The sequence below is a fragment of the Panthera uncia genome (assembly GCF_023721935.1).
Source record: "Panthera uncia isolate 11264 chromosome B2 unlocalized genomic scaffold, Puncia_PCG_1.0 HiC_scaffold_24, whole genome shotgun sequence".
In the NCBI taxonomy this organism is placed as follows: Eukaryota; Metazoa; Chordata; class Mammalia; order Carnivora; family Felidae; genus Panthera; species Panthera uncia.
The window spans coordinates 67,438,357-67,464,103 of NW_026057580.1; the positions used below are offsets into that span (position 1 = coordinate 67,438,357).

The window sequence follows — 25,747 nt, forward strand, 5'->3', positions numbered from 1 at the left end:
GATCCACGGTGAAGTGGAATGCTCAAGTGGTTTGTTTTCCCCTCCAATGTTTTGGATGCTGAAGCTTTCAGGGAATACTTTACTGAATTGCTGTGTAATTGAATTGACTTCAAAAGGCTTGAACACATTTACTTGAAGCATTATTTTTATTTTCTCTGATTTCAAGGTAGTTATATTTTAACAAAATCTTTTTGTTGCTGTTGCTACAAAGGAAAACTAATCAAAGATATGTACCTTAATAATTGTTTTTAAAGTTTATTTATGGCTATAATGAAGCCTTATATTTACATAATGCTTTACAATGCACAAAAACATTGTCCCATGTTTCCATTTTATACACACAACCACCCCAAGAGGTGAGCAGGGATTAGGAACCCCTTTTCACAGATGAAAGGATGGGGAAGTTGTGCAATGAGTGGGTGCCTCAGTCACATAACTAGAAAGAGATTTGGGACTTGAGTCTCTACCATTTGACTCTAAGGATAGGTATCTCTCTTCTGTATTTTGGGTGTGAAGTCCCACAAAAAATGTGGGAATGGGACACACGATGTTTGAACTCCTATTTGGTGATGGGCATTGGTAATGCCCTTCACACATCTTGTCTCATTGAATCCTCACAACTCTAGGGCAATTATCACCATCCCCACTTTATCGATGAGAAAAATGTTCCCCAGAAGGTTCACAAACTAACCAAAGCTAGTGAGTGGTGGGCTGGGATTTGACCAGGCATCCAAATCCTGAGCTGACTCTTCTTAACCAAGAGCCTGTCTGTACTGTTCCATGAGGAAAGATCACACTGCATCAAAATCCTAGAGGAGAACACAGGCAGCAACTTCTTTGATCTTGGTCACAGCATCTTCTTTCTAGACACATCACTGAAATCAAGGGAAAATGAAAGCAAACATGAATTATTGGGACCTCGTTAAGACACAAAGCCTCTGCACAGTGAAAGAAACAACCAACAAAACTAAAAGGCAGCCTAAGGAATGGGAAGAGATGTTTGCAAACAACATATCTGATAATGGGTTCATATCCAAAATCTATAAAAAAGTATCAAAGTCAACACCCAAAAGACAAACAACCCAGTTAAGAAATGAGCAGAAGCCCTTAATAGACACTTTTCAAAGAAGACATCCAGATGGCTAACAGACACATGAAAAGATGCTCAAGATCACTCATCATAAGGGAAATACAAATCAAAACCATGATGAGATACCACCTCACACCTGTCAGAATGGCTAAAATTAACACAAGAAACAATAGGTGTTGGCGAGGATGTGGAGAAAGGGGAACCCTCTTGCACTATCGGTGGGAATGCAAACTGGAGCAGCCACTCTGGAAAACATTATGGAACTTCCTCAAAAAACTAAAAATAGAACTATTCTATGACCCAGCATTTGTACTATTAGGTATTTACCCAAAGAATACAAAAATACAGATTTGAAGGGGTACATGCACCCCAGTGTTTACAACAGCATTTTCAACCGTAGCCAAACTGTGGAGAGAGCCCAAATGTTCATTGACTGATGAACGGATAAAGAAGATGTGGCATATATATATACAATGGAATATTAGCCATAAAAAAGAATGAAATCTTGCCATTTGCAATGACGTGGATGGAGCTAGAATGTATTATGCTAAGCAAAATAAGTTAATCAGAGAAAGACACATGATTTTACTCATGTGTGAAATTTAAGAAACAAAACAGGTAAACATATGGGAAGGGGGGGAGAGAAGAAGGGGAAACCACAAGAGACTCGTAATGATAGAGAACAGAGGGTTGATGGAGGATTGTGGGAGATGGGCTAGATGGGTGATGGGTATTAAGGAGGGCACTTGTTACGATGAGCACTTGGTGTTGTATGTAAGTGAAAAAGCACTGAATTCTACTTCTGAAACCAATATTGTACTGTATATTAACTAAAATTTAAATTGAAAAGGAGAGACTTAAAAAATAAACAGCAGCATTAATTAGGTATTAGGTATTAGGTAACAGCAGCATCAATTTTACTAAACTTTACTAAATTGGATTTACTAAATTATTCTCTTCTTCACTTTTAGACAAAGATAGCTCTCCTAAACATTTTTTATAAAATAAGACGAATATGCAAGAAATAAATACTTGTCTCTTGGAAGAGAATGAAACTAACAGTCTTAAATATCCTTTGGTCACAGCAATATTTGATGCTACTCTTAAGACTATGGACTGAGGGGCACCTGGGTGGTTCAGTCAGTTGAGAGTCCGACTTTGGCTCAGGTCATGATCTCGTGGTCTGCGTGTTCAAGCCCCGCGTCGGGCTCTGTGCTGACAGCTCAGAGCCTGGAGTCTGATTTGGATTCTGTGTCTCCCTGTCTCTCTGCCCCTCCTCCACTCATGCTCTGTCTCTGTCTCAGAAATAAATAAATATTAAAAAAAAAAAGACTATGGACTGAGAGGTTTCTTTTTTTAATATTTTTCAAAAAGTTTATTTGTTTTGAGAGAGAGTGTGCATGCATGTGTGTGCATGTGAGTGGGGGAGGGACAGAGAGAGAGAGACAAAGAATCCCAAGCAGGCTCCCCACTGCTAGTGGGGTCCAATACGGGGCTCAAAATCACACCGTGGGATCATGACCTGAGTGGGAATCAGACGTTTAACCGACTGAACCACCCAGGTGCCCCTGGAAATGAGATTTCTAATCTGTGGAACTGATGTCGCATGTCTCAGTGTGAAGTGAAAGTCTTATTATGGACAGCTAACAAACCCGGATGATGATCTATTTAACCCTAGGGTTTTGGTATAATAATTGCTTATTAACATGAATTTCTCATTCTTCACCTTTGAACCAAAGTAGGCTCTCTTTGTATCCATTTTTTTTTTTTTTTTCCATTTCATGCTACTTGTCCTTAGGCCCATGTTCTCTGGTAGGAGATGCTTAAAAGGGGTTTGGTTTTGCTACTGATTTAATGAAGCTTGTAGGATGAATCACGTTGTACTGATCAGTATTGCTGTATTTTCTAATTAAAAACAAAATGGCGCAAATGTGCTTTTATCCCAGATGACTGCTACACTGAGAAACTTGGTTGATTCACCACCAGCAAGAAGTAAGTTGCTAAGCATCAGTGCCCTCCCCCAGCTCTGCGCGGTGATGGGACAGTACATGGCTGACAAGGATGTCTGCACCAATATTGCCAGAATATTCAGGTAGGTGGACTAGGAAAACAAAGCAGCCTTACACAAATGCTAAGGCTTAAATTTGGGGGGGGGGGGGCGGTATCTTTAATATTCGTGTGTGTGTGGCTGGCAAGGAATCCTATTTTGCTTCTTACTTCACCTAAAAAAAAAAAAAAAGTAAATCTAATGGCCTAAGTTCAAAAAAAATGATTTAAACTGATGACTCCATTTCATATGGTTTTCTAATGCGATTCTAAATTCATCCATTGTAAGTCACCTTAGTTCTTTGGTGAGTCAGGAGTTATCCTAGGGTTTTTACACAAACAAAAATTCCTCTTAGCTTATTGGAGATAAATAGCTATATCACAAAACATGGTAAACTTTCTAGTACACTTAGAAACGGTACTTAAGGGTTTTAACTCAAAAAGGGGAACATTGCTTACAAAGTCTCATCTGACCTGATTTGTAAGAGAAGGTTATTTTATTTCAGTTGTTTGACTGAACTTTGGCTCACACATTCACTAATCATGCTCACACTTCACTCCAGGAGTGATGACCATCTGAATCCAGGTTGCTTTAAAGCAAGATGTTTAATTTCAGAACAGTCTTTAAATTATTATATTTCCTCCCTCACTGCTCCTTGAGCCAATGTTTTAACATAATTATCCTTCTCAAGAGACCTGGGCATTTCTTGAACTTCACTGTAATTGTTTAGCAAAATAGAAAATTTCCCGAACACTGAATTGGTAATTGACCACAGTATGAGGATGAGTCCAGATTTGATTTTCAGCACTGTGCTTTCCTGCCTGGATACTTAATTTGGGGTACTTATCACTCTCATTTTGAAGCACTGTAAAATCATAAATTTTGTGTTTATACATGGTGGCATGTAGGAATCCAATTTTCATTTTTTTTCCACGTGGATAGTCGGTTGTCCCAGCACTTTTTATTGAACATGGCATTTTGTTTTTGCACTGATTCTAAATGCCTAGTTAGTTAAACACAAGCAAGGTTCCTTATACTTGTAGGTCTGTTTCTAGGCACTTTGTTTGGTCCATCCTCAGACCAGTACCACACAGTTTCCAGTGTTATAGATTTAAGTCTTGCTATAAGGCAAGATGAGTCCTTTGCCTCTTTTCTCCTTTAAGGTCCAAATTCTTCCCTCTTTCTCATGAACTGGAGAATCAGCTAAGGTCTGGGATAGGAACTTTAGCATTTTTCACAGAACAGCACTGAGTATGTAGAGCAATTGGGATGCAGGAGTGGAGAATTGACACCTTTATGATACTGAGTCTTCCACCAATAAACGTTTATGATGTCTTCTTTTACATTTTTCCATAAAATTTTATTTTTTTCTCCAAAAAGATTTTGCACATCTTTTGTCAGATTTATTTCTTCATGGCTTTTGCTGCAATTATGAATGCAATCTCTAAACATATTTTTAAGGGGACTAAGAGGTATAAACTTCTACTTATAAAATAAATAAGTCATGGGGAAGAAAATACAGCATAGGGAATACAGTCAGTAATATTGTAATAACTTTGTGTGGTGACAGATGGTGACTACGCTTATCATGGTGAATATGTTATAATGTATGGAATTGTCAAATCACTGTGTTGGAGACCCGAAACTAATGTAATAGCACATGCTGACTATAAAATATGTATATAAAATATTTCCTAATAGGCTGTTGCTGGTGTACATAAATAGTATTTAATATTTGCTTATTAATTTTAATCCAGGAATCTTAATGAAATTTACATCTAAGCATTAGTCTATAGATTGTCTTGGATTCTGTATGCAATTTGTCTGCAAATAAGAATAGTTTCGGGTTTTTTTCCCCATCATTACAACTCTTCCCTGCTGTCCCCACCTCTTTCTAATTGTATCACTCAGGATGTCCCATACAAAGTTGTAAGAGTGTTGAACCTGCTGCCTTTCTCCTGCAGATAAATATTTGAAAGAAAATATTTGAAAGAAATATTTTTGTGGTTTTACCAGTTAAAAATAATATTTACTGCAGGTTTTTGTAGATACCCTTCAGAAGGTTAAGGAAGAATTTTCTTGCACTAATGGGTGTTAGATTTTCTTGAATGCTTACCTAGTATCTATTTTGATTATGTAGATTTTCTTTTCTAAATTCATTAATATAGTAGATTACAGATTAATAGGTTGTCTGACGTTAAGCTGCTATACATTGCTAGGTTGAATTGACTAATACCTTGTTTAGGATTTTTCATCTATGCGTTAGATGAACCTTGTACTTTTCCTTTTGCATTGTCCTTGTTTGTTTTTAGTGGCAAGTTTATACCAGTCTCATAAAATGAGTTGGGAAGTGTTCCCACTTTTTCTCTATTATCGAAGAATTCCTGAAAATTGAACTTATCTGTTTCTTGAAAAGTTTGTAGGACTTGCTTGGAAAGTGCAAGATTTGTGTGTATCATTGACCACAGATTCACTTTCTTTAGTGGCTATATATCCAGCCATATTTCCTCTTGGGTTAGTTTCAAAAAGTTCTATTTTTATAGGAATCTATAAAAATCTATAGCACTACTAGGAATTTACCCAAGGGATACCAGAGTGCTGATGCATCGGGCACATGTACCCCAATGTTTATAGAAGCACTTTGAACAATAGCCAAATTATGGAAAGAGCCTAAATATTCATCAACTGGTGAATGGATAAAGAAGATGTGGTTTATATATACAATGGAATATTGGCAGTGAGAAAGAATGAAATCCTGCCATTTTGCAGCAACATGGTTGGAACTGGAGGGTATTATGCTAAGTGAAATAAGTTAGGCAGAGAAAGATAGATATCATATGTTTTCACTCATGTGTGGGTCTTGAGAAACTTAACAGAAGACCATGGGGGAAGGGAAGGGGAAAAAAATAGTTACAAACAGAGAGGGAGGGAGGCAAACCATAAGAGACTCTTAAATACAGAGAACAAATTGAAGGTTGATGGGGATGGGGGAGAGGGGAAAGTGGGTGATGGGCTTTGAGGAGGGCACTTGTTGGCATGAGCACTGGGTGTTGTATGAAAGCCAATTTCACAATAAACTATATTTAAAAAAAAATAAAGTAACCCTATGTGTATTTGAGCTTTCTGGAAACCAAAACAAAACAAAACAAAAAAACCAAAGTTTATTTTTATTTTCCCATTTGGCATTTCTGCAGCAAACTTACTTCTTACTATGACTGCTGTGCAGCCTTGGCCAACTGTTCCAGATGTTATGCCTTGTTTTTGAAAGTGATGAACAAATACCAGAAGAAACAGGTCAGTTCTTTATGTATTTAATTCTTCAGTTTGTCTTTGCATTGGGGTATTTGTATAAGCCCATGTTAAATGACCTTATGTTTTGAACGTACAGGTTTCTATCAGAAGCTTCCATTTGATGTGTAATGGGCAGCCCCAGGAGTCAGAGTTATCTGTAGGAGTTGAGGAGAGACTAGTTGGAGGGAGAAATGGCTACCATGGGATGTTGATGCGGTAGGATCCCTGGTTTAGGGAAGAGGATGGGTGCACAGTGTTGTTGCTGCCAGTGATCCCTGGACAGTTAGACAAGAGTCATCCTGGGGTGGGATGGGAGTTATTTGCAGGCCCAGTCCCAGGCTTGCTGAGTGGGTGGGAAGGGGCCTGGCCATCCGCACTTGACTGAGAACCACGGGGACTTCTGATGCAAAGCACAGTTTGGGATCCCCTGCACGGGTATACTCTAAAGATTCTTCTAGACTGGAAATTTTCTAATTCTTTGACACTTTAGTATTTAGAAGATGAATCATTTCAAACAAACGTAAATATTAGAAAGAAAACAGAGGCGCCTGGGTGACTTAGTTGTTGAGCATCTGGTTCTTGATTTCAGTGCAGGTCATGATCTCACAATTCGTCAGATCGAACTCTGCATCAGGCTCTGTGCTAGCAGCCCAGAGCCTGCTTGGAATTCTCTCCCCTCTCCCTGCCCCTCCCCTGCTTACTCTCTCTCACTCTGTCTCTCAAAATAAATAAATGAACGTTTAAAAAAGTTTTAGAAAGAAAATAATTTGGTTTTAATGAATTGGGTAACAATATATAGAGCTATTTAAAAAAGGGAAGATGTCACAAATGACTCCACCTTAATATAATCATAATAGTACAGACATTAAGTTTTATTATGAGTCTTTGAATATTCATTAAATGCAGTTTATTCAGATTTATAAATGATTACAGTTACATCACCTGTTTGGTGACATATTTGATACATGAACACAATATATATTTCAAATATGGTAAACTTTCAGAATCGCACACTAAGTTTCATCAGCTTTAAACCAAATAATTTATATGTATACTAAGAACATTTTAATATAAAGCTTTTGTGTTTGTTTATATTGGCCATCTCAAAACCACCTCAAAATATAACCCATGTTTCCACAAATAGCGCTGAATTTATTTTTACCCAGCCAAGTACTTCTGCTGAGAATAACTAAGTTTGTCAGATTTTATGCTATTATTAGCTAGTTTATTAAAATGTTACTAGTCTCTTTTTGGTTATACAGATGACAGAGAAGTATCTATCTATGCTCATATTACACTATTACTACATTTTAAAGATGGTAAAACCTTGCTTAAAGTGTTAGTAATTTTTATTTGGCTTTTAAACACTGATTTACAAATGTGTACTTGAGTTTCTGATTCTGAGAATTGGGTTACAAATGCTTTCACCTACATATTTTGTATTTTTTCTAAATTACATACTTTGAAAGATTTCAAGGTATAAGAATTTGCTACGTCAGGTGAAGAATGATTTGATTAATCTACCCGAAAGATTCTCCATTGCTGTTAAGTGTCCATTAAGCATTTGTCCATAAGCATCTTGGCATAATGTATTATCATAACTGTAATCTTAGGGCAAGTGAATTAATCTGGTGAAAAGCTTAGGCACTCCTATTCCTGGTTTTCTTTTTAAGTAAAAGAATAAAATGGCAGAAATATATTTTACATTAAAAGAATTCTTTTAGATCTTATACTTTAAAAGTTTAGTTATGGATTTTGTTTGTAAATGTGCTTTTATGATTTTCATTGTAATTTTATTTTACCATCATTATTCTTTTTTGCTTTGGTGTTTTGATTTTGGATGATTTAGATAACTATAACCAGAGAAGGCATCTTTGCTTGGACTAGAATTTTCAAATGAGGGTTAAAGAATGCATTTTGGTTTAACAACTTGAATTCAAGTTATGTCATAACCTGTACATTTTTAAAAAGGAAGAATACACATCAGTTCAGTACTGATAAATAGCCCTATTGTTTTGTAGCATTACTAGTAAATAACCGTTTGTTTTTCTGATTATAGCTTGGATGATGGCTGTGTTTAATAAACAGACAAAAATCCTGGTATCTTGCCAATATAAGACATTTGAGATGTCAACACAGCTAAGGGTATGCTTTTGCTGCTGTAAGGGACTATATATCTTAAAGTTTAATCTGCATAAAATTTTACTGTGGCTCTTAGCAAACTACTTTTCACTTTGGACCAAAAGTTCTCATAAAGCAAAATTGGTGTTTCAAAGCCATCTTTTTTCTCTATTGACCTATATGATAATTTTGTGTTCCTATTAAAATTATTTTGGTTAGAAGAAGAATGAAGAGCACCTTGCAAACTATGTACAGTTCATGTTGTTTCCAGAACCATCAAGGAAATGCATAATTTATTAAATTATTTTAATCATTGCAGTGAAGATCATATTAAAATATATTACATATTTCCTTGCTTTCTTAGAAGACACTAAGAATAATTTAATCTCTTCTTGATGCCAAAGGTCAATATTACAAACATTAATTATTGCTCTAGAGGCTATTTGTCCCATAGTGCGAGCATGAGTCTGTTGATGAGATTCTTTTTTTTTTTTTTTTTTTTTTGAGAGGGATACAGAGGGTGAGCGGGGGAGGGGCAGACAGAGAGAGAGAGAGGCACAGACTCCAAAGCAGGTTCTAGGCTCTGAGCTGTCAGCACCGAGCCCCACGCAGGGCTCACAAAGTGTGAGATCGTGACCTGAGCCCAAGTCAGACACTCAACAGACTGAGCCACCCAGGCATCCCTGATGAGATTCTTTAAATGTTTTTGTCCTTTCTGTAGATTTCTTTCTCTTCCCTTTCTATTGATTGTTAACTCTGTCCTTGGTAGTCTTTACTTGTCTTTACTTTCCTTTTGCAATTATTGGCTTGCAATTAGTAGGGGAACCTCATAATAAAACTTGTTAAAAGTATCAGCTAAAAGGGGCACCTGGGTGGCTCATCGGTTAAGCGTCAGACTTCGGCTCAGGTCATGATCTCACAGTTCATGGGTTCAAGCTCTGCTCTGTGTTGACAGCTCAGAGCCTGGAGCCTGCTTCGGATTCTGTGTCCCCCTCTCTCTGCCCCTCCCCACTCACACTCTGTCTCTCGCTCTCAAAAATAAATATAACATTAAGAAAAAGAAGTCTGTTTTTATTTATTTTTGAGAAAGAGAGTGAGCATGAGTGGTGGAGGGGCAGAGAGAGAGAGGGGACAGAGGATCCCAAGCAGGCTCTGAGCTGACATCAGCAAGCCTGGTACGGGGCTGTAACTCATGAACCTTGAGATCATGACCTGAGCCAAAGTCAGACGCTCAAGTGACCAAGCCTCATGTCTTCTGCTTTTTGCGCCAATAGCTGGAGCCTTTCTTAGCTAGAGAAAATGAGATGGTTTATTAGACTCTTCCATGAATTTTTTATGCCAGACTTGTGTCAAAACAAGTAGTCCTGGAAAAAACAAGACAAACAAAAAAACTAGTCCTGGGACCAAACCCAGTGATAACATTGATAATGCTTTGATAACACAGCCAATCACACTGATGAAGCTTCAGGCACTGGTCTGAATGAACCACTTAGATTCATTCAGGTGAGTTCAGGTCTTCTCCTGCAGGACCCTCAGAATGGCTTGCAAAAGGCAGGGCTCATTAACCTCAGTTAGCTAGACAGACCATGAGTTGCTGATTCCTAATTGGTGAAATAATCCCCAAATTTTATTGTTAAGATAATCACCAAATATTCCTACCAATGTCCTGCTTTGAGAAAGTTCAGTATATACCCATATTGAAATTTTGTAAGTTTGCAACAGATAAATTTGAGGAAGATTAGTGCATATACAATCAAATGATGGCCCAGTTTTTTCCACCCCTCTTTGCACTTCTGTGACGTGGGCCTGTGTCTGAAGGCTGTGTGCTACCAGCCAGGGTTTCTGGTTTATCAACAGTCTCAGAGAAAAGGAATCCACCCCTCCCAGCTCTTACAAAGGACTTCCTCAGGGAGAACAAGGGAAACTTCTTTGGCTCCTGTCTGGGAGGTTAATTGGTCCAAAATCCGTGGTACGACTAATCACTCCAGTTCCCATACACACAAAAACGGAGACCGAAGCACAACGTTTCGGTCAGCTCGATGCAGTTTGAAAGCTAAACTTTAGCATTAGGTAAAGCCTCTATTAAAAATGGTAACCCAAATTCAATTAAATGACAAATCTCATTTAAGAAATGTGCACATATTGTATGCTCTCTGGTGTAAACTACATTTGGTACAAACCAAATGTACAAACAGATGGGCCTAGTAACGCAGGGATGAGCAGGGTCAGTATCAGCCTTGCAAATCAGGGCCTGCCCTAGGAGGTGCCTCTGACGTCACCATTGCTGCATTTAGCATCTCCCCAAAATATGCTTGGGTTTGTTTTTTGGAAGAACATGAAGGGATTTTCCCCATTTCTTCTGTAAATATCTACTGGGCAAGGGATCCAGTAAAATGCCTCAAATGAGATTTGTATGATGGGCAATTTTTTACGGAGGTCATGGTCTAAAAAGAATAACCTTTATCTACATTCCCATCACATGCCCGTTGAGCAACTGACTATCTGACTCTCTCCATTTGAGATATGGCCAATTTCTTGTGTTTTTTTTTTTGTTATTGTTGTTTTTGTTTTTGTTTTTGTTTTTTTAAAACAGAACATCCAGAGGCAGGACCCTCATCAGAGCCTTCAAAAACACTGTCTGGGAATTGCCCGACATGTCCTTGCTTGTGCTGCTTTTAAAGTCATGCCTCTCTCATTCCATTTAGACTTCTTTTAGGGTAAGCGATCATGTTCGGCCACGTACGCACAGCGAGCACTGTCTGATTTGGAATGCTCAGGCATCGTGGTGTTGACAGTGAGACCTGGAATGTCTGAAGGGTATGGGCTGAGAGCACAGACATCTGCCATTTTTCTTGCTGTTCCTCTGTGATGCAGCCACAGCCATGCAGCAGTCCAGAGATAACGTGACCTCTCTCTCCCCTCCATCTTTTTTGGGGCCAGTGAGGATTTGTTAGGGAGGCGCCTCCACCCCTTCCCCTGGAGCCTTTATATGGTAACTTGGCTCCTGGCTCACCCTCTTCCTCCTGCCTGGCAGGAGCGTGCCCTGTGGCTGTATTCCCAGCCCCTCTGCAGACACATTCCCACTGCTAGCATTTGGCTGAGCTTGCTCCTTTTTTCAGCCTTGGCCTTGGTCTGCACCCCTGACCGGGCGGGCAGCACAGTAAGCCCTTAGCTTGTTCATTCTTTCCAGCTCCTGCTGCTTTGCCCTTGTGGAACTGGCTCTACCCCGCTCAGCACGGAACCCAAACGCCTGACTTTTGTCTGTGGACTTAAGAACAGAACAGAACAGAGCACAGTGAAATTCTAGCCTCGCCTAGTGCTTTTGAGGGATAGCCACGTCCAGAAGCATATAGTTGGTGCTCAGGAAATGGCTGCTGATGGAATGGATAGATGAACGGAGGCATCAAGTATAATCCCTGCAGGTTTTTAAACGCTCCTCTACTTAGATTCTGGGTATTGAGTCACCAGCATCCCAGATCCTGCCATTTTGTATGGTTCAGCACTTAGGCAAACTGCTGACCCACTTTCAGCACCGCAGGGTTAATTAGCGTTTTTGCCGTGGTGCAGTGTGTGTTCCAGATTGGTAAAGTTTATCTGTTCTTCAGCTCACCTGTATGTTCAATTCATGTTGAGGTTTCGTTCGAAGGTGGGAAGTTGGGTAAATGTTGTAAAATTGCAAATCGTGATTCAGCTCTCAGATCCAGATTGCATGAGAAGTTCCGAACTACATTTTAAATGGGGCATCTTGAAAATCTTTCTAAAATGTTTTCTTTTACTTAGTAGAAGTAGTTCTCTCCTAAGTAAGTGGAGTCTGATGAACATAGTTTATTCTTTCTGTGATAGTTTGATATAGTTCCTTCCCTATGGTCAACATTATACACACCAGTTATTTTCAGGCCAGGTGGGAAGGGTGTGGGAAATGAGGAGGAATGTGTTCACCTTGGCTGGCTATGTGCGGGGAGTAATAATGTCAGGTAATGCAGAACTGGTCACATGGGGCTGGATGGTGCATTGGACACTGGCTTTGACATTTAACAGGCAGTGGATGTTTTTGAGCAAGGAAATGAGGTAAGAGCTGTGCTTCAAGAAGTGGTATTGACAGTGAGGCGCCTGGTTGGCTCAGTCAGTTGAGTGTCTGACTTTGGCTCAGGTCATGATCTGACGGTTCAGGGGTTCAAGCCCTGCGTTGGGCTCTGTGCTGACAGCTCAGAGCCTGGAACCTGCTTCAGATTCTGTGTGTGTCTCTCTCTGCCCTTCCCCTGTTCATGCTTTGTGTCTCTCAAAATTAATAAACATTAAAAAAAATTGTTTTTTAAAAAGAAGTGGTATTGACAGGGGCATCAGGGTGGCTCAGTCAGTTAAGTGTCTGACTCTTGATTTCGGCTCAGGTTGTGATCTCAAGGTTTGTGAGTTCAAGCCCCATGTCGGGCCCTGTGCTGACAGCACAGAGACTGCTTGGGATTCTCTCTCCCCCTCTTTCATTGTCCCTGCCCCACTCATTTCTCTCTCTCTCTCTATCTCTCTCTCAAAAATAAACTTTAAAAATTTTTTAAAAATTAAAAAAAAAAAAGAAATGGCATTAACATTGATCACAGAGGGAGGATCCCACCAAGGGTCTGTGACAGGAGGCTACAGACAGATTAACCAGAACAGGCATGGGAAGGAGGCGGTGGGGGGAGATTTTGAGATGGCAGAGCAAAGGGAACTCAGTGACTGGTTGGTGAGGGGAGTGAGTAATCAAAGATGCCTGTAGGACCAAGTCTGGGGGATCTGGCAGATGAGGGTTATGGTGAATGAGGAGTTTGGGAATCCGTCTGTAAGCACAGATGGCCAAGGTCCTGCCTCTTTTCCTCACCAGGGTTGGACTTTGGGGTCAGCAAGCCCCGTGAAGCCTGAGTCTCCACATCTCTGGGTAGAAGGAGAGCCTCCTTCGCTGACTTGAGGCCAGTCTCTCTCACATGGACAGTCACATCGACAACTGCTGCTATGGGAGCTTGCCGGCCACTCAGCCGTGTCCTGCTCCTGGCTTTGTTCCAGTTAAAGCAATTTCATTTACAGCAGTGAGGGGCCCATTGAGACCGAGTAACGTGCTGGCTCCCAAGGGCACAATGTATTTGAAACTAAAGAGAATATCCCACAGGCTATAACTGGAGGGTACAGTTGAGGTCAGGTTTCTTGCAATAGGTGTACCTGTTTGTCTGAGTTCTGGTTGGCCGTAACTGTTGCTAGGCTGACTCCATTTTTATGCAAAATTTGAAAGTCAGTATGAACTAGTTATACTAGACTGACTTCTTAAAAAAAAAAAAGTACCTCTCCTGATTCATCTTCATTTTGTTGTTTCCAAACTACAAAAGCTGTTGCATATATATGTATATGCAACATTGTATTAAATTTGATAAAAATGCTCTAAAAGTTCAGGGGTGATTTATAGGTGGCTGTCAGATACTGTCAGAGAATAAAAGAGAGTATCTGTATCTCAATGGAGAATTGTATACTGATGAAATAATTTCTGCTATGGAGTCAGTCAGTGGTCTCTACAAATCGCTGATGTTGGCCTTTGTCTAATTTTTTCAAATCTGTATAGAATGTTTAGTTAAGTGACGTTTTGGAGACTTGCAAAAGATTGGCAACAATCCTTAATCTCTCTTTGTGGACCAGTGAATAAACCTCTCTATGACACTGTCCAAGGCGGTCCTCTGCATGGCGCGGGCCGCCCACGGTGAGCCATGGGGCCTTGCAAAGCCCTCTGGCTCAGCCGGGGTCCTCGGGCCTCCAGATGAGTTAAGATCGGCACTGGTGTGGGGATAAGGAAGCACCACCTCTGCCAGCCTCCCGGGAGACAGCTGCTATTTTGGCCTGTTCCACGTTCCCTAGATTTGCAGAGAATAGATTTGTGAAAGGGGGTGGGGGGGAACGAAAAGACGCCCGAGCCAACCCTGAGAAAGAGGACAGAAACAGTGAGCGTAGCAGTTGCTGGAAGCTTGGTGCTGCAAACAGCGCAATCTGCCACCCCCATTTGTTGATCCCGCGTGCCATCCTTCAGTTGGCCCTGCTGCTGCCAGGAACCACCCCCTCCTTTTTCCATCTGAAGGCAGGGAGAGAGGTACTGTGGCAGTGTTAACTCTTCCTGCCCTAAAGCCTAGAGTCTCTTCTTCGTGAAGCGTATGCCATGGTAGGATCCACACAGGTATTAGAAAAAAAGAACTGCAGAAGTCGAAGGGGCCGAGGGAGTTTTCTGAGAAAAGCAGCACTCAGTCTTCCCAGATTAGACCACATGTGACCGTGGAGGGAGGAAACTTGAGTTTGGAAGAATGATGATCTCTAAGGAAAGCTGCCTTCGCCTCCAGCCTGGGATCTGGTCTGAATACCTGGCAGATCAGCAGTGACGGGTAGAGATGGAACAGGGCCAGAGACACCTGCTGAGTTCTGCTAAGGAGGAAAACAAACATAGGAAGAAGAGGCCTAGGAAGAGGGAGAAGGGAGAATAGCGTAGCATCCTTCAGAAGGCAGCTGTGATGTTTTACAGGGTAAACTGATTAGTCCTGATATGAATGAGCAAAGAGGATGCAGCCACTTTTTAAGTTTTTAAGGAAGTCATTCAAAATCACATATAACATCTTTCCTGTCTTGCTTCACATGCTCCTGAGGAAATGAGGGAGGAGCTCAATCCAGGGAATAGCATGAGGTCCAGCAACATCAAGAGACTACTGTTAAATGCCTGAGGGAGGTGACTATGGAGATTGGGATTGGGAACAATCCCAATTGTTGGGATTGGGAACACTTTGTTCAGATTAAAGGGCTACAAATTATGACTTTTAATGAATTTGCATATCTAAATGCTTGGGACAGGGCCCGGCACGTCATAAACACTGTGTGTTCATTCCTCCTGCTGCTGCTGCTACTGCTATTATGGTTGATTATTAGAATTTTTCAGAGGTAGGAGTCATGTAGAGTGTCTTTAATCAGAAATTATATTATCAGAGTTTATGCAAAAAGCTCATATTCCTCAGCTTAGAAAATATGAAGTGGAATATCCTTCGAGGAGCCTAATTCTTAGAAATACCCTCTGCCCTGGTTGGAAAGGGTTCTGCTTCTCTGCTGGGTGTGTCCAGGGTGGAGGAGGGCTTTCCGTCCAGAGCCCAGGGAGGAACCTCTGCCATCGGGAATTATGTGAAGTAACCGCCGCCTTTATGTGAAATGATGAGTGTCATAATGAAATTGTGTGTCCTTACTTAAGATTTGAGAGCCACAGACTTCAGCATTTTTAGGGAACTGCCTGGTGATCAGAGATAGACAAGGTGAGCCCAGTACCCAGGAAGGGGACTGTCCCAGGTACTTTCTCAAGACCCGCTCCTTTTCGCCTGGCTAACCTACTCCGTCCTCCCCTCCATATATCTGCATTTTATACATTTTTAAATGTTAGACTCAAATTCATTGGAGGTTATTTTGCCAACCCCCACCACTGTTCTCTGGGCATCCTCTGATCTAAATTTCTCGGAGACTGTCGGGTCCGTCCTGCACAGTTAAATGCCACTAACATGTTACTGATAGTACATGAAAGCGGTTCAGAGCAGTGCCTGAATCATTCCTCATGATTTGTGCTTTACCTGTTTTGTCTCATTTACCCTCAATAGAGTACAATACGATACAATACACTACAACACAATATTTCCCCCATTCTACGAATGAGTTAATAGAGGCATAGAGAGGCTAAGCAAAGTCACATGTATGAACCAGACTGCCTGGCTTTCAGGCTGGAGATTACAATCCCTTTCCGTGTCTAGCTTCCTGCTTGGCCCTTTTAGTCTTTGCTCTTCCCCCACGCTTGTTAGCCTTGTCTTCTCAAATAGATTAGGAGCTCTTCAGAGCACGGTGCCTTACCCTGTTTCTTCGAGTGTATTCTCCCAGGCTCCCAGCATTCAGAGTTCCCTAAGGGCTTCAGGCGCGCGGTGGGCCAGGACCAGGTTCTCCTGACTGGGATGACTGGGTGCCATTGGTTGCGGGCTGAGCTGAGGTTTTTCCCAGTGTGAACTCTCTCCTGGACCCGCTCCAGTTCTTGCTGGCGTGTCAGCCTCCGACTTTCTTAATGTTGACAAATGGTTCCCAGCTGCACAAGCAGTGGCCTCGCTTCTTCTCGGCCAGTGCCAGGGAAAACTTTTCTTTCAAGAACAAGCAGGAACAAGTTGGTATTGGCAGAGGAGCCCCAGGCAAATCCCATTTTGTCCTTTGCCTGTGACCTTCCACTCTCTGCCACTCACAGTTCTGTGCTGCCCATCCCCCAGCCCCAGGACCCACCTAGACCTGGCTCCCCGATTAAAACAGGCCCGGGCCTCTGCCCTTTGTCCCCAGTCCTTAAGTCTGCTAATTACTACAGATCTGATCAACAAAGTCCAGTTTATAGGGAATCCCTCCTGGTGACATATTTGGGTTTTAAAAGGAGATAACTCCTTGACTGCTCCGCATATGGCAAGGCAAAGGAGATCCTTAAATGACAGGCCATGTGGGAAGCAGGGCTTGGCTGCAGAAATGACTCTGGATCAGGAGAATCCTGGTTTCCAATCCTGACTCACCTCTCACTAGCTGTGTGACCAGGCAGCTTGTACGAAGCCCAGTTTCTTGCCTGTCAAATCGCACAGTGCCTGGCACAATGAGAATTAGCACCCAGGTCAGTGGTAGCCCCTCAGTGAGTGTCTCTGTAAAGTCTCTTCCTCCCACAGGAGTTTCCTCACTCTCCGTGGGTATGGGTGAGGCCAAGAGTACTCATCTGTCTGTCGTTGTCGAATTAAGAACATAATTATTTTTGCATTCTGCTTAGTTGTAAATTGTTCTCAGCTTGAGACTTTAAGAAATATTTATTTATTGTGAAATATAGTTTATACACAGAAAAGTACATGAAACACACATGTGCAATTTAGCAAATAGTGATAAAGGTGTCTCCCATGTAACCACTACCCTGATCAAGAAAAACAAGTGATGAGGTTTTGGGGTGATAGTGGGTCAATGGCCGAAAAAGAATTCTTGGCGACGTCTTTGGTGCAAAAGGGTGATTTTATTAGAGCACGGGGACAGGACCCATGAGCAGAAAGAGGGGCGCTGGGGTTGTGAAGAGTGGCTCCTTATATGCTATGGGGCTGGGGGAGGTAAAGTCAAAAGGGAACTTTCCAAAGAGATTTTCATATTCTAAAGACTCACAGATTACTGGAGGTCTAGCTATTGTCAAGCTAAGGCATTAACATTAAGACAGTAGGGAGCTCCTGAAGAAAGGTTTTACTCTGCCTGCCTTAAGTGTGTGTCAAAGGGCTGCGGGTTATAAGGAAATCTAATTTTATCTGCCATTTCCTTCTTGCCTTTGTTTCCCACATCACTATGGAGGGGAGGTTGATGCTGGGGCTCCAGGAAACTCAGTCTATAGGTTTCTGGAGATTAGGCTGTTGATAAGATTGCCTTTGTCTTCTAATTTACTAAGATAGTTGTGAACTGATGGAGACTTTATCAGTTTAACCATTTGTTTTTGGTCCTTTCCTTTGTCCTTGGGCAGCCTGGAGTGCCTGAGGAATGCCACACACATCCCACCTAGGAGGGCTGGGTAATGCTAGACTGTGCTTGGCCCTCAGTTTGCCTTATGTTCCCTCATCACTAAGTGGTGGCTTTATATAACACAGTGCTTTGATTCTCAGCTGGGGCTGATTTTGCCCCCAGGGGACATTTGAGCCTTTTTGGTTGTGGCATCTGAGGAGGTGCTCCTGGCACCTAGTAGTAGGGGCCAGGAATACTGCTACTAAATACAGCCCCCCAACAGCAAAGATTATCCTGCCCCAGATGTCTGAGTCAGGAAAGCCTGCTGTAACACAATCTGATTAGCCATTGTGCAGAACACCCGATTCTTAGAAACACGATGCTTCAGCAGGAGGTGAACTTTTAGGAAAAGATTTGGGTGCTCAAGAAACCTGTTAGTATCAATACTTAGATTTACATAACACAATATCAGTAATCCTATGCCACTCAACTAATTGTTCTCTAGGGGGTTAAAAAAAAAAAAAAAAAAAAAAGCCGGCCAGAATTTCAGATGAAGGATCTGAAGTTAATAGCCCTTGCTAATAGTATCAATCGGTTTGTATTCTTTCATTGTTGCCAAATGCTTTTAATCTCCTCTGTCAATTTGCACCAGTCTTGGGACTCAAATACTAGACAAGTTAGTAGAAGCCAGATGTGTTCCATTTTGCTATTAAGTCGTGAATAAATTAAATACTGTACCCTTTCCAACAACTTGTCCCAGCCCCTATGCACTTGTAATGGTCTTCCCTTTATTGCAGGATTTAGTTGTCCGTATTGTCTTTATTCTTGGCAACCTGACAGCGAAAAATCACCAGGCTCGTGAACAGTTTTCCAAAGAGAAAGGGAGCATCCCGACCTTGCTGTCATTATTCCATACATTCTACAAACTGGACCTGTGCGCCAAGGAGCAGGCGGGAGGAGCCCAGCAACCCAAGGTGCAGAGGCCGAGGGCCCCAGCGGAGGACGTGCTCATCAAGCTGACCCGAGTACTGGCCAACTTAGCCATCCACCCTGGCATCGGCCCGGCCCTGGCCACCAACCCGCACGCCGTGGGCCTGCTCCTTGCCACGTTAGGTAAGGCTGCTCCCAGCAGGGGAGACAGTTCTGTGGCTCCGGTGCCCCTAGGGGTTTAGTGGTACAACTGGCTGGCTTTAATGAGCCTTCACAGCTGCAGGAAGGAAAATTCCTCCACTGTGCAGAACTTCCTCAAAGGTAATACAGGTAATATTTTTTAAAATTTGCGAAAAGAAAAGAAAAAAAGAAAAAGAAAAAATTGTTACTGAATCTCATTGAATTGTACACCTGGAAAGGCTGAATTTTATGGTATGTGAATTTTATCTTTTTTTTTTTTTTTTTTTTTTTTTAAGTATACTGGAGGCGCCTGGGTGGCTGAGTTCTTTGAGTTTCCAACTCTTGATTTCTGCTCAGGTCATGATCCCTGGGTTGTGGGATGGAGCCCCACATCGAGCTCAGCTCTGAGCATGTAGTCTGCTTGGGATTCTCTCTCTCTCTCTCTCTCTCTCTCTCTGTCTCTCTCTCTCTCACTCCCTCTGCCCCTCTTCCTCGCTTGCGTGCTCTCTTTCTCTCTTTCTAAAATAATAAAGAAAGTATACCAATCAAATTACCAAAGACTGGCCAAATTAACCACAAAGAGTTTAAAATCCTTAACTTTTCCTGGATTAGTCCATGTGATTAAAGTTTATATTTTTATTTTTCAGGCTTTCATGGTATCTATAATTATGGCCCCCAATCATTTGTGTCCCATTTCTCCCCTTTATTAGCCATCTCACTCTTCCATAACAAAATACCACAGACTTAGTAGCTTAAACAACAGAACTTTGTTTCTCATGGTTCTGGAGGTTGAAAGCCCAAGGTCAAGGTGCCTGCCAGTTGGGTTCCAGATGAGAGCTCACCTCCTGGCTCGCAGACAGCTGCGTTCTCACCCTGTCTTCACATGGCATTTCCTCAGAGTGTGCACTCAAGAAAAAGAGAATGATCGCAATCCCCACCTTTCTCCCCCTTTCTCCCTTTCTCCCCCTTTCTCCCTTTCTCCCTTTCTTTCCCCTTTCTCCCCCTCCTTATAAGACCACCAATCCTATCAGATAAGGAGTCCACCCATACGACCTCATTTAACTTTACTTCCTAAAACCCCTATCTCACATACAATCACATTGGAGGTTAGAGCTTCAACATGTGCATTTGGGGAAGGGGCTGCATTTCAGCCAATAGTATTCTGCTCCTGGCCCCCTGCCCAAAATTCGTAATCTGTTCTCATGGTAGGATTAGTACGTTATAAGAAGAGACACCAGAGAGCTTGCTCTTGCTGTCTCTTCCATGTGAGGACACAGCAAGAAGGCGGCCATCTGCCAGCCGGAAAGAGTTCTCACTAGAACCCAATTGTGCTGGCATCCTGATCCCAGACTTCCAACCTCCGTAACCGTGAGAAAATAGATTTCTGTTATTTTAGCCCAAATCTGTGGTATGTCGTTATGGTGGCCTGAGCTGACTGAGACAGATGCACCTTTTGAGTATTAATTATTGTGGGTTCAAATGCTTGTAAGCACATGTAAAGCATTATTAACTATTTACTTTTGTGGGGCTAAATGCACATAAAGTGCTTGGTGCTGTTCATGATAGATGCCTCATAGCTGTGAATGCCTACCCTCTTGCTCCTGATGTCAGTCACTATTCCTTCTGGCCAAATGTGTGGTCCTACAGAAGGTGGTGATACAGAAGAGGTACCCCCCCACTTTTTTTTTCTGGACAAGCTAATGAATTGTCCTACCAAGGCAAGAGACAAAAAAACAACAGATTCCCAAACACTGCCCATGGTCTAGCGTCGTTAGTGGGGGGTAGCAGGAACCAGGGCTCCTAACTGGCATTGCTACATCTGCCAGGAGATGAGTCTGAAGGCTGAGTAGAAGGCAGGGACAAAATGACTAAGGGCCTTATATGCTAAATAAAGAGTTCATTCCTTCACTCATTCTTGCATCCAGCAATTATTTATTGAGCACCCCTATGTGCCAGACTCTGTTCTAGGTGCTAGGAATGCAACAGTGACTAAAACAGATACATCCCTAGTCTTGTGGAGCTTCCATTTTAGTCCTAGAAGACAAACATTAAACACTGAACAGGTCAGGTGATTATATGTGCTATGGAGAAGATAACAGTAGAGTAAGGGGAGGGGTGCTTGGGAGATTCGGTTGAGTGTCCAACTTCGGCTCAGGTCACGATCTCACAGTTCATGTGTTCGTGCCCCCCGTCTGGCTCTGTGCTGACAGCTTGGAGCCTGGAGTCTGCTTTGGATTCTGTGTCTCCCTCTCTCTGCCCCTTCCCCACTCATGCTCTGTCTCTCTCAAAAATAAATAAACATTAAACAATTTTTTAAAAAGTAAGGTAAGGGGAAGAGAATAATGGATGCTATTTTATATAGGGTGATTAAGGAATGTGTGCTCAATAAGGTGATGTCTGAGCAACAACCTGGAGGATGTGAGGAGTGAACCAAGTGGATAACTGGAAACAGAGTATATTCTAGACAGAGGGAGTAGCAGCAGTACAAAGGTTTAGTCAGGATCATGCTGATATGTTAAAAAAAAAAACGGGGGGGGGGCAGGAAGACCAGTGTGGTTGGCACTGGGGACCTGGGGGCTAGAACATCAAGTGAGGCCAGAGACGTCAAGATTAGGGCTGCCCAGGTAGGGCCTGATGCCCACGTAAGACAAGTGACCTTAGCTGACTTACTATTCAAGGATCATCATGTTAAGGATGGACTCAGGGAGGAAGCTGGAAGAAGAGTAGCCAGTTAAGAGGTGAGGGATGGGCTAGGTGGTACTAGAGGAGGTGAGAAGTGATCAGAGTCTGCGTGTTTGGAGGGCAGCACTGATAGGAGTTATGGATAGAGTTTGCCCCCAGGATCGTTCTGTTGCGAGGTGGAAGTGTGGGGAACAGACTGGAAGTGTGGGGAACAGACTCACAGGGTGGAGCCCCCAGAGAGCTCAGGAATACGGCAAACCAGTGGGGGTGAGAGAAGCTCAGCTTGCTGGTGTGTTGGCACCTCCACTTTACTACAAACACAGGGCCTAGATCAGCCCAATTTGTCCAGACCCCCTGGCTGGAGGGAGCGAGCTTAGAGTGTTCTAAAACCTGGCCAGGAGTGGTCCTCTGCTTTTGATGCACTTCCACGCAGGAAGCGTCCTGGGAAATAAAGCAGCAAACAGTGCCCTTGAACAGACCTTGCCTGGGAGAGTGGCTTGTCCCTGGGGCTGCTGTTGCTGCAGTTAGGATGTCGTTGTTTCTGCCCCTGCAATGAGCCTTTGGTACCCTTTTCCTTACTGTGTTTCAGAATACAAGTCAATTGAGGATTGCGAGGAGCTGGTGATCAATACTACAGCCACAATCAACAACTTATCTTACTACCAAGTGAAGAATTCCATAATTCAAGACAAAAAGCTATATATTGCTGAATGTAAGGTTCAGTGTTGGGTTTGGGTGGATGAATATTTAACATTTTGACTCTATTTGCTAAACACAGACCTGGTGGCATTCCTATTTTCCGATTTCTGGTACAGATATCAAAGAGCCTCATTCAATTCTAAGACATTGGAATATGGGGAAAAGTTAGTGGCCAAGTTCTTGCTAAAGTCTCTTACAGTTTGTGTTTTATTATTGCTTTAAGATTTTGAGTTATCAGTATTTAGTATAATACTGGAGCCTCATAGCCTTTAAATTAAAACTTAAATTCACTGGTTTTATTTCTCTGGTCCCCAAACCCAGTGCTCATAAAGCTTCTTGTGAGTAATAACATGGATGGAATCCTTGAAGCTGTGCGTGTTTTTGGAAATCTCTCCCAGGACCATGACATCTGTGATTTCATTGTGCAGAAAAATGGTGAGTTAATGATACTCCGTGTTCATCAGCATGTACTTCTTGCCAATAAACAGCTAAGCAGTTCTAGAGCTTGGGTCATGACAATGTGATGCTTGTTTCTGCTTTGGGATGTGCAGTGCTTGACATGCTGTTCCATGCATGTGGAAGGCTCTCCACTCGATATGCCAGGATAGATCTGGCCAGTGTTCTCAGGGTTCCCCTCTCCCTTGTGCATGGTCTTCCGAGTTCTGAGATGGTGTGTGTGTGTGTGTGTGTGTGTGTGTGTGTGTGTGTGTAAGGGAAACAATCTATAGTCATTATTACTGTCCATGAGAATGGACTCAGTTGACATTCTCCTTCACGTACTAGAATGTCCATTACAGCCCTACTTGTAATAGCAACAAATGGAAAAAACCTAAGTGTGCATACATCATGATATGTTCATGCAACAAAAAGTTCTACATCAATTAAAATAAATGAACTAGAGATTCGTGGATCAACATTGATCAGCCTCAAACATAATATAGGAGCAAAACAGCTAGTGATTGGAGGGTATATACAGAATGATGCCATTAATATAGGTTTTAGAACATGCATAACGATCTTGAGTATTGTTTATGTAATGTATAGTAATGATGTAAAGGTACAAATGACATTTGGCAATTGTAAACTCCACACTTAAGATAGAAGTCACCGTTGGAAGGGAAGGTGTGCCCAAAGATATAAAATTGGATCTGTAACATTTTTTTTTAAGTTTATTTATTTTTTTATTTTGAGGTAGGGAGGGGCAGAGAAAAGGAGATAGAGAATCCAAAGCAGGCTCTGTGCTGTCATCCAGGGCTCAGTTCCAAGAACCATGAGAGTATGACCTGAGGCGAAATCAAGAGTTGGTCACTTGGGGCACCTGGGTGGCTCAGTCAGTAAAGTGTCTGACTCTTGATTTTGGCTCAGGTCATGATCTCACGGGTTTGTGGAATCGAGCCCCTAGTCCAACTCTGTGCTGACAGCATGAAGCCTGCTTGGGATTCTCTCTGTCCCTCTCTCTCTCTCTGCCCTTCCCCCCACTCATGCTTTCCCTCTCTCTAAATAAATAAACTTAAAAAAAAAAAAAAAAGTCCAGGGGTGCCTGGGTGTCTCAGTTAGGCTTTGGCTTTGGCTCAGGTCATGATCTTGCAGTTTGTGAGTTCGAGCCCTTTGTCAGGCTCTGTACTGACAGCTCAGAGACTGGAGCCTGCTTCAGATTCCGTGTTTCCCTCTCTCTCTACCCCTCCCCCACTCACTCTCTGCCTCTCTCTCTCGCTCTTAAAAATTAATAAACATTAAAAAAATTTAAAGAAAAAAAAAGTCGAATGCTAAACTGATTGAGCCACCCAGGCACCCCTGTAACATTTTATTTCTTAAGCCGGGTGGCAGGTACACAAGATAACCACCTCTATACATCTCAAATATTTCATGTAAGTATAATACCTAAAACTTCCTAATTATCCATGGTAGCAAATTTAGGTAATACAGATATTAAGGGGAAAAAGCAGCAGCAGCAAACTGTCACCCATAATCTCACTCCCCCAGAGATAACTGTTAACATTTTGGCGCATTCTTTAGACTCTTAAACACACACATGTATGTGTCTGACCCATCAATGGGACCAAAGTCAGAACAAGATGGCCACCTCTTAGGTGATAGGGTGGAGGCAGAACACACTTTATCCAACCTCCCCCAATCTTTTGCCCAGCCCCTTCTGGGGGTATAAGAAACCAGGATAGATGGTTCCATTTCCTAGGTGTAAAGGAAAATGGTTCCTAGAGGTGGGAAGCCTGTCTTGCCCTGAGCTGCCCCCTACCCTGGAAGTCCTGCCTTGCTACAGGCCAGTTTCCAGCCATCTGAGCAGTTCTTTTACAAGCCCTGGAAGACTTTAGAGATCGCAACAGGAGCCTACTTCCCCCCTCCGGGGTTCTGTATTTAAAATTTTTTTAATGTTTCTTTTTTTTTTTTGAGAGAGAGAGAGAGAGAGGACCAGTGGTGGGAGGGGCAGAGAGAGAAGGGGACAGAGGATCTGAAGCAGGCTCTGCGCTGACAGCCCTTTGCAGGGCTCGACTTACGAACCACAAGATCATGGCTTGAGCCCGAGGCAGATGGTTAACTGACTGAGCTACCCAGGCACCCCCAGGGGTTGTGTATTTAAAGAAAATTGCTGCAAAGGTTCAAAGGGGCCCTTGAGAAGAATCAGATGGTAGAGATGAATGTCACCTGTGTGGTTGGAGTTTGTGATTTTTTTTTTTTTTTTTTTTCCCTTTCTACTGGAAGGGACTATATCATTGCCCCGGGGAGGGAGCTGCTGCCTGGGTCAGATGCAGCACTGCTGGGGGACCAAGGACTTGGGGGATGGGGAGCAAGTTCTAGATGCAGTGGATGTTGGCAAACCCACAGCTGGGCATGAGTAAAGCCTTAGGTAGAATGGATTAAGTCCCCTAGCAGAGTTTCCGGTTTTTCGAGCCACTCCCCATTTCCCCCTTTGCCATTTATAATCTAAGGTACAGCTGGGAACCCTGAGCCTTATTGGTCCACATTTGTTCTCTGTCCTCCCAGTACACAAGTTCATGATTGCACTGCTCGATGCTAAGCATCAGGATATTTGCTTTTCTGCCTGTGGCGTTCTCCTAAATCTCACTGTGGATAAAAACAAACGTGTCATCCTAAAAGAAGGAGGTGGCATTAAAAAGTAAGTTTCAAGACATGGAGTCCTGACTCTCAGATGTCAGAGGGAATGGTTTCCCATG

At 42.4% G+C, this 25,747-nt stretch overlaps 1 protein-coding gene across 4 annotated transcripts in view; it reads left to right on the top strand.

Annotated features, from left to right (window-relative positions):
* ARMC2 (armadillo repeat containing 2) overlaps positions 1 to 25,747 on the top strand; it is a 131,109-nt gene that overhangs the window by 69,512 nt on the left and 35,850 nt on the right. For all 4 annotated transcript variants that reach the window (XM_049654111.1, XM_049654112.1, XM_049654110.1 and 1 more), the window contains 6 exons: positions 3,037 to 3,182; positions 6,332 to 6,431; positions 18,863 to 19,178; positions 22,447 to 22,569; positions 22,878 to 22,991; positions 25,557 to 25,689. In XM_049654111.1, the coding sequence (XP_049510068.1) occupies positions 3,037 to 3,182; positions 6,332 to 6,431; positions 18,863 to 19,178; positions 22,447 to 22,569; positions 22,878 to 22,991; positions 25,557 to 25,689 (932 nt within the window). The remainder of the gene's footprint in view (positions 1 to 3,036; positions 3,183 to 6,331; positions 6,432 to 18,862; positions 19,179 to 22,446; positions 22,570 to 22,877; positions 22,992 to 25,556; positions 25,690 to 25,747) is intronic.